At 37.5% G+C, this 9,523-nt stretch overlaps 1 protein-coding gene across 1 annotated transcript; it reads right to left on the bottom strand.

Moving 5' to 3' along the window:
• Positions 1 to 2,222: 2,222 nt before the first annotated feature.
• LOC137639308 (golgin subfamily A member 6-like protein 22) lies at positions 2,223 to 9,293 on the bottom strand. Its single transcript, XM_068371588.1, has 5 exons — positions 9,160 to 9,293; positions 8,393 to 8,495; positions 4,620 to 4,840; positions 3,426 to 3,965; positions 2,223 to 2,826 (listed from the first exon to the last, which is right to left on the bottom strand). The coding sequence occupies exons 1-5, from the start codon at positions 9,291 to 9,293 to the stop codon at positions 2,223 to 2,225; spliced, it is 1,602 nt and encodes a 533-aa protein (XP_068227689.1).
• Between the last annotated feature and the right edge of the window lie 230 nt (positions 9,294 to 9,523).

Below are 9,523 nucleotides of genomic sequence, written 5' to 3'. Positions count from 1 at the left end.
AACATACACTCATCTGTGAAACTTTTCAGAATAAATTAAATTGATATAAAAGGCATGTAGATAAATGTATAGCTAATTTAAAACTGAAGATCACTATCATAAAAAAAGGCTGGAAAACATAAAAAAAAAAACATTCTAGTAATTTTTAAATACAATAGAATTCTAAATAAAAAAAAATTAATCACAGTCCTCAATTCAAATATCTAAAGCTACCTTGATAGTTTCACGCCTTTTTTCCCCACACTATTTATGCATACATCATGGAAAGACGTGCCATTTATGAGGTACGTTGAGTGAAGCATTGTTTACCCTCTGTTCATAAGCTATGCATTGCTACGCTATGTGTTGCTAAAGGTTGGCCTCATTGGTACATATTAAGACGTAATGGCACTAACTGTTTGCATATTTCTTAAGATAAGTATTGACACTCATTGACAATTATCGTTTAGTAGTACTCACGCTTGCTTTATGCAAGTGGCAAGCACATGGCACGAACATTTATGAGTATCTATGCATGCCAAATTTCGTTACATCTCAGATTTGTTTTCACAGGCCCCTTTCCCCCCAACCCCATACTCTGCACAAAGACTTTATTTACTGACAAGAAACATTGCATGGCATTGCTGATATGAAAATCGTGCAAGTGTCAAGTTGTCCTCAGACACCTTTTTTTTTTTTTTTTTTTGTACCACAATATTGTGTCAAGGCATCCATATCTGTGCCAACTAGTGCGAAACATTGTTTGCACATTGTACACACAAAAGTTACGCACTGTGTAAGCAATGCCCAGCCAAAAATGAGCTGCATTAGTATATATTGATTTGCAATGGCATTACTTAATCATCCATAGGTTAAGTATTGACGCCATTGCTATGCACCGTCAGCAATGTTCATGTCGAGTATGCGCAGTGCTCACGCGTGGTTCACGTATGTGACATGGCACGAACATTGATTTTTTAACGTTTAAAAATCTCTCTCTGACATGACAGGCACACCCCTACCCTTCATACACTTATCACGCTTGGTCCCAAGACTTTAACCCTTTCACTGCCGTAGGTGACTTATAAAAAGTTTGAAAACGGAAACTCTCTTTTAAAATCATACAAACTATAGAAAGCTGGTATTCACTATAAAGGTCTTAGTGAGAGCATTCCAATAAAAATCAACAAACTAGGGTTCGTGTGGTATTGAAAGGCTTTGCTTCTTCAGAAATTTCCTCGAATGAACCTCTGGCTCTGAAAGGGTTAATCACTGATAATCTTAAGTACTGACACGTCTAAGTGCGTGCCATCGAAAACTGCAAATATCAGGGTGGCATAAATAGCTTCCTGTGCATCACCATCTTGGGTATTAAAATAAGTGGTGTGTCTATCCTAACCAATTTGATGGAAAAAAAAAATTATCTGTAATCATCACAATTGTTTGCTCAAGAAGACTTTGTCTGAATGATAACTTAATTGATCTAATGAATTGTAAGAACTTTCAACTGTGTCAGGTTGAGCAATAAGTACTCGTGCATTATCAATCAATACTTAAATTCACAAGTAAAACCATTTTTAAAAAGTTTTGAATTATGAAGGATAAAATTAGAGCCTCCTTTTGATTACGATTGAAAAATATCTGCAAGCAATGTTTTTATATAAATGTTAAGTGTACAATTACTATTGTATTTTCACTGTGAGTTGTTTCGACGCTAACTGTGAAACAACAGTATACTTTGGCTATGCAACCAACTTCCACACTAATGCAAAAACAGCGGGTTCAGAAAGCTTCAAGTCGATAACCTTATCAGCAGTAAACAAAAACAAAAAAAAATAAAACCCAAGTCATCAGGTAAATTGCCAGCTGACCGGTTGCATTTTATCCTGCCTAGTGACCTCATTAACTTCCACTATAGTTTCTCGTAGCTGATGCTTTTTATCCTGCCTAGTGACCTCATTGACTTCCACTATAGTTGCTTCTTGTATATGGTGCTTTTTATCCTACCTAGTGACCTCATTGACTTCCACTATAGTTGCTTCTTGTAGCTGATGCTTTTTATCCTGCCTAGTGACTTCATTGACTTCCACTATAGTTGTTTCTTGTAGCTAATGCTTTGTATCCTGCTTAGTGACTTCATTGACTTCCACTATAGTTGCTTCTCGTAGCTGATGCTTTTTATCCTGCCTAGTGACTTCATTAACTTCCACTATAGTTGCTTCTCGTAGCTGATGCTTTTTATCCTACCTAGTGACCTCATTGACTTCCACTATAGTTGCTTCTAATAGCTGATGCTTTTTATCCTGCCTAGTGACTTCATTGACTTCCACTATAGTTGCCTCTTGTAGCTGATGCTTTTTATCCTGCCTAGTGACTTCATTGACTTCCACTATAGTTGCTTCTTGTAACTGATGCTTTTTATCCTGCCTAGTGACCTCATTGACTTCCACTATAGTTGCTTCTTGTAGCTGATGCTTTTTATCCTGCCTAGTGACTTCATTGACTTCCACTATAGTTGCTTCTTGTAGCTGATGCTTTTTATCCTGCCTAGTGACCTCATTGACTTCCACTATAGTTGCTTCTTGTAGCTGATGCTTTTTATCCTGCCTAGTGACCTCATTGACTTCCACTATAGTTGCTTCTTGTAGCTGATGCTTTTTATCCTGCCTAGTGACCTCATTGACTTCCACTATAGTTGCTTCTTGTAGCTGATGCTTTTTATCCTGCCTAGTGACCTCATTGACTTCCACTATAGTTGCTTCTTGTAGCTGATGCTTTTTATCCTGCCTAGTGACTTCATTGACTTCCACTATAGTTGCTTCTTGTAGCTGATGCTTTTTATCCTGCCTGGTGACTTCATTAACTTCCCCTATAGTTGCTTCTCGTAGCTGATGCTTTTTATCCTACCTAGTGACCTCATTGACTTCCACTATAGTTGCTTCTAATAGCTGATGCTTTTTATCCTCCCTATGACCTCATTGACTTCCACTATAGTTGCTTCTTGTAACTGATGCTTTTTATCCTGCCTAGTGACTTCATTAACTTCCACTATAGTTGCTTCTCGTAGCTGATGCTTTTTATCCTACCTAGTGACCTCATTGACTTCCACTATAGTTGCTTCTAATAGCTGATGCTTTTTATCCTGCCTAGTGACTTCATTAACTTCCACTATAGTTGCTTCTCGTAGCTGATGCTTTTTATCCTACCTAGTGACCTCATTGACTTCCACTATAGTTGCTTCTAATAGCTGATGCTTTTTATCCTGCCTAGTGACTTCATTGACTTCCACTATAGTTGTTTCTTGTAGCTAATGCTTTGTATCCTGCTTAGTGACTTCATTGACTTCCACTATAGTTGCTTCTCGTAGCTGATATTTTTTATCCTGCCTAGTGACTTCATTAACTTCCACTATAGTTGCTTCTCGTAGCTGATGCTTTTTATCCTACCTAGTGACCTCATTGACTTCCACTATAGTTGCTTCTAATAGCTGATGCTTTTTATCCTGCCTAGTGACTTCATTGACTTCCACTATAGTTGCCTGTTGTAGCTGACGCTTTTTATCCTGCCTAGTGACTTCATTGACTTCCACTATAGTTGCTTCTTGTAACTGATGCTTTTTATCCTGCCTAGTGACCTCATTGACTTCCACTATAGTTGCTTCTTGTAGCTGATGCTTTTTATCCTGCCTAGTGACTTCATTGACTTCCACTATAGTTGCTTCTTGTAGCTGATGCTTTTTATCCTGCCTAGTGACCTCATTGACTTCCACTATAGTTGCTTCTTGTAGCTGATGCTTTTTATCCTGCCTAGTGACCTCATTGACTTCCACTATAGTTGCTTCTTGTAGCTGATGCTTTTTATCCTGCCTAGTGACTTCATTGACTTCCACTATAGTTGCTTCTTGTAGCTGATGCTTTTTATCCTGCCTAGTGACTTCATTGACTTCCACTATAGTTGCTTCTTGTAGCTGATGCTTTTTATCCTGCCTAGTGACCTCATTGACTTCCACTATAGTTGCTTCTTGTAGCTGATGCTTTTTATCCTACCTAGTGACTTCATTGACTTCCACTATAGTTGCTTCTTGTAGCTGATGCTTTTTATCCTGCCTAGTGACTTCATTGACTTCCACTATAGTTGCTTCTCGTAGCTGATGCTTTTTATCCTGCCTAGTGACCTCATTGACTTCCACTATAGTTTCTCGTAGCTGATGCTTTTTACCCTGCCTAGTGACCTCATTGACTTCCACTATAGTTGCTTCTTATAGCTGATGCTTTTTATCCTACCTAGTGACTTCATTGACTTCCACTATAGTTGCTTCTTGTAGCTGATGCTTTTTATCCTGCCTAGTGACCTCATTGACTTCCACTATAGTTGCTTCTTGTAGCTGATGCTTTTTATCCTACCTAGTGACTTCATTGACTTCCACTATAGTTGCTTCTTGTAGCTGATGCTTTTTATCCTGCCTAGTGACTTCATTGACTTCCACTATAGTTGCTTCTCGTAGCTGATGCTTTTTATCCTGCCTAGTGACCTCATTGACTTCCACTATAGTTTCTCGTAGCTGATGCTTTTTACCCTGCCTAGTGACCTCATTGACTTCCACTATAGTTGCTTCTTGTAGCTGATGCTTTTTATCCTACCTAGTGACTTCATTGACTTCCACTATAGTTGCTTCTTGTAGCTGATGCTTTTTATCCTGCCTAGTGACCTCATTGACTTCCACTATAGATGCTTCTTGTAGCTGATGCTTTTTAGCCTGCCTAGTGACTACATTGACTTCCACTATTGTTGCTTCTTGTAGGTGATGCTTTTTATCCTGCCTAGTGACTTCATTGACTTCCACTTTAGTTGCTTCTTGTAGCTGATGCAAACAGTTTTTAAACACAGGATAAAAACATGCAAAATAAGACCAAATGTTAATGAATAGGCATTCAAAATAGCCATTCTGTGGATTTAGCTTAAAATACAAAAGCTGGCAATCCAGTTTAAGAAAATATATACTGTTTTTACTTGAAACTTAAAACTTGCCACTAACTTCAATAAAAAAAATCGTAAAACTAGACTACAGGTTATGATTTCTGGCTTAGAAATCAATCTTATCAATTCCTGAATAATTAGGTTGTGTTAGCCTTTTAGAAACATCCCTGCCAAGCAATATGTTGCATGGGAGTTCAAGTAATCCTTAAGCTCGATAGTTTCTAGTAGCATATTCATCCTCACCATCCTTGTGAGCTCGGGATGGGGATTTTGGAGGAGCCTAGAAGTCTGCTTACTGAATCACAACAGCCATGACCTGGCTCTCCATGGCCCTAGCTTCATGAAGATGATATTGGGAGCTGATCATATGAATATATTGTCATTTTTTAGGGCATTGTCTTATCCCTTGCATCTGCCACTTATGATAGACCTTTAAACCATTGAACCTTTAAACCATTTCCCTTCAAAAACGTTGAATTTAAACCAACTTCTGAATGATAAACATGCTGTTGATACATTTTCGCTATCGTTTAAATGATATTGAAAATAAATTAAGAAGACCCAACGTTCCCCGTTCATCATTTAGGGTAAAACGAGAGTAAAACGACAGCTCGGGTGGCTTTACTCCTTCATCCGGGAAGGTGAAAGAGGTAATCTACGTGTAATGGCGGGTGTTGGGAGTCTCGTGCTCCAAGGAGTTACGACGTCGTAAAGGATATATCCACCAGAGTGTCTCCCACACCTCCCCTCGCCCACCTCGCCTCGTACGAAATGATGCCGTATCGTTATCTATCAGTTAAGCATCTTAAAAGAAGATGCGGTTAGGATGTTACGCCCTCAAAATACGACCGGAGGTAGTGCTCCTCCCGGGCGAATAGTGTCTCTCTCTAAACTTTGCAGCAAACTCACGCAAATACACCTACTCATCTTACTTATGGGTGGATGGTCTATGAGAGAGAGAGAGAGAGAGAGAGAGAGAGAGAGAGAGAGAGAGAGAGAGAGAGAGCGCTGCATGTTTTGACCTCCATTCGCACATGTATCAAATGATTTTTTGTTAAGATTATCTTTTCTATATCTTAGATAAGGCCGTTATCTACGTCAAGGAACGTCATCAAGTCTGGAAAAAACACATGATTAAAAGATACGTTAGTAAAGAGAGAGAGAGAGAGAGAGAGAGAGAGAGAGAGAGAGAGAGAGAGAGAGAGAGAGAGAGAGAGAGAGAGAGTTAAAAATTATACTGATGGAATACATAAACATCGAACAGTTAAATAACTATACATATTTACAACATATAATCTATGAGAGAGAGAGAGAGAGAGAGAGAGAGAGAGAGAGAGAGAGAGAGAGAGAGAGAGAGAGAGAGCGTTAAAAAATGTTCTGATAGAATAATAGAACATCTAAGAGTTGAATAAATATACATATTTACAACATATAATCTATGAGAGAGAGAGAGAGAGAGAGAGAGAGAGAGAGAGAGAGAGAGAGAGAGAGAGAGAGAGAGAGTTAAAAAATGTTCTGATGGAATAATAAAACATCTAAGAGTTAAATAACTTAACATGTTTGCAACATATCATTTATGAGAGAGAGAGAGAGAGAGAGAGAGAGAGAGAGAGAGAGAGAGAGAGAGAGAGAGAGAGAGAGAGAGAAAGTTACAAGGAGTTACAAGAGTTTTGGATATATCAAAGACTTTTTAGTCCATCAGCGGAGACTTCATTTGCTCTTTGGTAGAGCGATTACGTTGAAGCATTTAGAGAGTTCTTAATTCTTGTCTAACTTATTCCTGAACTCGTTTACTGTGTTACTGTTCACTATATCCGTTGGAAGTCTATTCCAAGTATTTGCCATTTGTATGTAAAGAAATTTCCATAATGAGTGGTGTCGTATGTTTTCAATTCCAGTTTGTATCCGTTACCTCTGGACTGATTTATGATAAGAGTGAATAGATTGTTGTAATCTTCATTTGGTTTTCCGAATTTTGAATACCTCTATTAACCGTCCCCCTAGTCGTCGAGTTTTTAGATCAATAAAGTTTAAACGTTCCATCCTCCGTCTAAATACAATTTGCATTAATGCTGGAACTAGTTTGGTGGCCCTAGCTTGCCCTGCTTCCAGTCTATCTATATCCTTCTGAATACTTGGAGCCCAGAATTGGACACCATATTCTAGGTCGGGTCTTACTAGTGATGTGTACAGCTGTAGTACAGTGTCTTTGTTTCTGTATTTGAATTGCCTCTTTATGTAGGCTATTAGTTTTTGTGCTTTCTTTACAGCTTTTACACTCTGTTTGGTGAACTTCAAATCCTTGATGATAATACCGAGATATTCTTCTGGTCCAAACTTTCTATTTCATTACCCTGCAGTAAGTAATCTGATTGTGGGTTATTATAACTTATGTGCATGACTTTACATTTCCCACAGTTGAAAGGCATTTGCCATTTTCTGGACCATTTTCCTAGCTTCATTAGATCCTCTCTTAAGGCTTCTACGTCTCTGAGTTCTAGCATTTATGCCTAGTTTAGTATCGTCGGCAAATTTGGATATTCTACTAGTTAATTCTAAATTATGTCGTTAATTTAGATCAGAAATAGCAATGGGCCAAGGACAAATCCTTGAGGTACGCTCCTTGCAACAGCTGTCCACTTTGAATCTTCTTCTTTGATTACAACTCTTTTTTTTTTTTCTTTTTGTTAGCTTGTCAATGATGCCTAGTGCTTTAATATTGACCATTAATTTTCTATGAGGAACTTTGTAAAAATCCTTTTGGAAGTCTAGGTATGTGGTGTCTATTATCCTGTTTTCGTCATAAAAATTAACTTGTGGAAAAATTCCAAAAGATTTGTCACACATGATCTGTTTTGTCTAAAACCATGTTTGCTGTCTCTCAGAAGATTGTTTATCTCTAAATATTCTACTATTGAATCTACTATAATTGATTCAAAAATTTTGCATGGAATTGAAGTTAGACACACGGGTCTGTAGTTGGCAGGTTCTTTTTTTGGTCCCTTCTTCTAGATTGGAGGAACATTGCCTAGTTTCCATCCTTGTGGTGCCTTTCGTTCGTTGGCTGTCTTTCGGAACATTGGTAAAAGTATGGGATTATCTCTTCTAGCTCTATAATCTCTCTTGAATGAATATCTTCTGAACCTGGTATCTTAGACTTACTGAGTCCTTTTATTTTATTTTTGATATCATCCATTGTTAAGGTGATTCTATTTAATGGTTGATTCTTCCCTAGTGATACAGTTGTGAAATATACATTCATCAGTTCCAAATCATTTGTTATGAGATCACCATCCGAGTCTCTTAATGGGCTAATGTTTTTGATTGGCTTTCTACTGTTTACATATCCAAAAAAAAATTCTTTTGGGTTTTCTTTATTAGCTGAAGCCACTCCTTTCTCTTTATTGATCTTGGCCTTTCTAATTAGTTTATCTACTTTTTGGCTGAACTTCTTGTGCTCGGAAATTTTATGAATTGAAGTCTGTGGACTCATTGATTTATGTTTCTTGTCTCTGCATCTTATTGCATTGGCCATTTCTCTGTTGGACCATTTAGGTTGTGGAGTTACATTTGATAAAATTTTTCTATGCGGTATACATTTAGCTCTTTTTATATATATACTTCTACAAAGGAGTCCCATTATGTATCTATGTTCCCCGTTTCGTCGTATTCTAAATTCATTGTGTATTCCTTCAGTTTTATACAGTCTGTAGTCTAGCTTTTTAATAATTTTCGTTTCTTTTAGATGAGGAATATTTATCTGAAACCCTAACTATTCTGTGTTCCCTTATGGCAATATTTTCGCCTACTGAAACACTGGGTACTAAATTTTCTTGTGATAGCACAAAATCTGGTATGCTGTTGCCATGGTTGGTTTATCGACTCAATAATGGAAGAATTTATTGTTAACAAATTCTAGTAGCCTATGATTCTTTGTGTTTGATGTAAAATTCATAGTGTCCCACTTAACTGGTGCATTGAAGTCTCCCATTAGAACAGCTAGCTTATTCTTAACTTCTTATTAAAGTTGTCTATACAGTTCTTCGTCCTGTTCTCGTGTTTGATGTGGTGGTCTGTATAGTACTAGTATGGACATGTTTTTTCCTATGATGTTAATATGTGCACCTGTCACTTTATATTCGGTTTCTTATTTAATTTCTATGGGTTTATAGTGATTTTCAACATAGAGCATTACCCCTCCACCTTTTTAGGGTAAGGTGATCCTTCTTGAAAAGCTTGAATCCTGGGATTTCGTATTCTCCGATAAAATCCTTTGTTTTAACTTGAATCCAGGTCTCGGTAATGCCTATGACAGTTAGTTCCTCACTAGCTATCATTGCCCTGGAGTTTTCCATTTGTATCTAACTGATTGAGCGTTGAATTGTGCCACTGAGGAAATTTTCTAGATTTTTTCTCTTCCGCTGTGACGTTCCTGGTTTCCCTGATTTACTAGTATTTTAGTTTTACTTTTATCTGCATTATTCAAGTTTTCTGCCAAATTTCCTCCAATTGTTGTTGGGGATTTACTATATCTAGTTTGTTCTTGGTCTACTGTGTTTAAGTAATT

Source organism: Palaemon carinicauda, chromosome 4, assembly GCF_036898095.1.
Source record: "Palaemon carinicauda isolate YSFRI2023 chromosome 4, ASM3689809v2, whole genome shotgun sequence".
Classification (NCBI taxonomy): Eukaryota; Metazoa; Arthropoda; class Malacostraca; order Decapoda; family Palaemonidae; genus Palaemon; species Palaemon carinicauda.
The sequence above is the reverse complement of the archived record's forward strand: the minus strand, read 5'-3'. Positions and strand labels throughout refer to the sequence as shown.

Bases quoted from the DNA above. Each gene is read 5' to 3' on its own strand.
- LOC137639308 (XM_068371588.1), bottom strand. From the start codon at position 9,293: ATGATAGCTAGTGAGGAACTAACTGTCATAGGCATTACCGAGACCTGG. The intron at 4,841-8,392 runs GTAGATAAACTA...TGTTTGCATCAG, and splicing joins ACAAGAAGTTCAGCCAAAAA to CTACAAGAAGCAACTAAAGT. The intron at 3,966-4,619 runs GTAGGATAAAAA...TGAGGTCACTAG, and splicing joins GAAGTCAATGAAGTCACTAG to GCAGGATAAAAAGCATCAGC.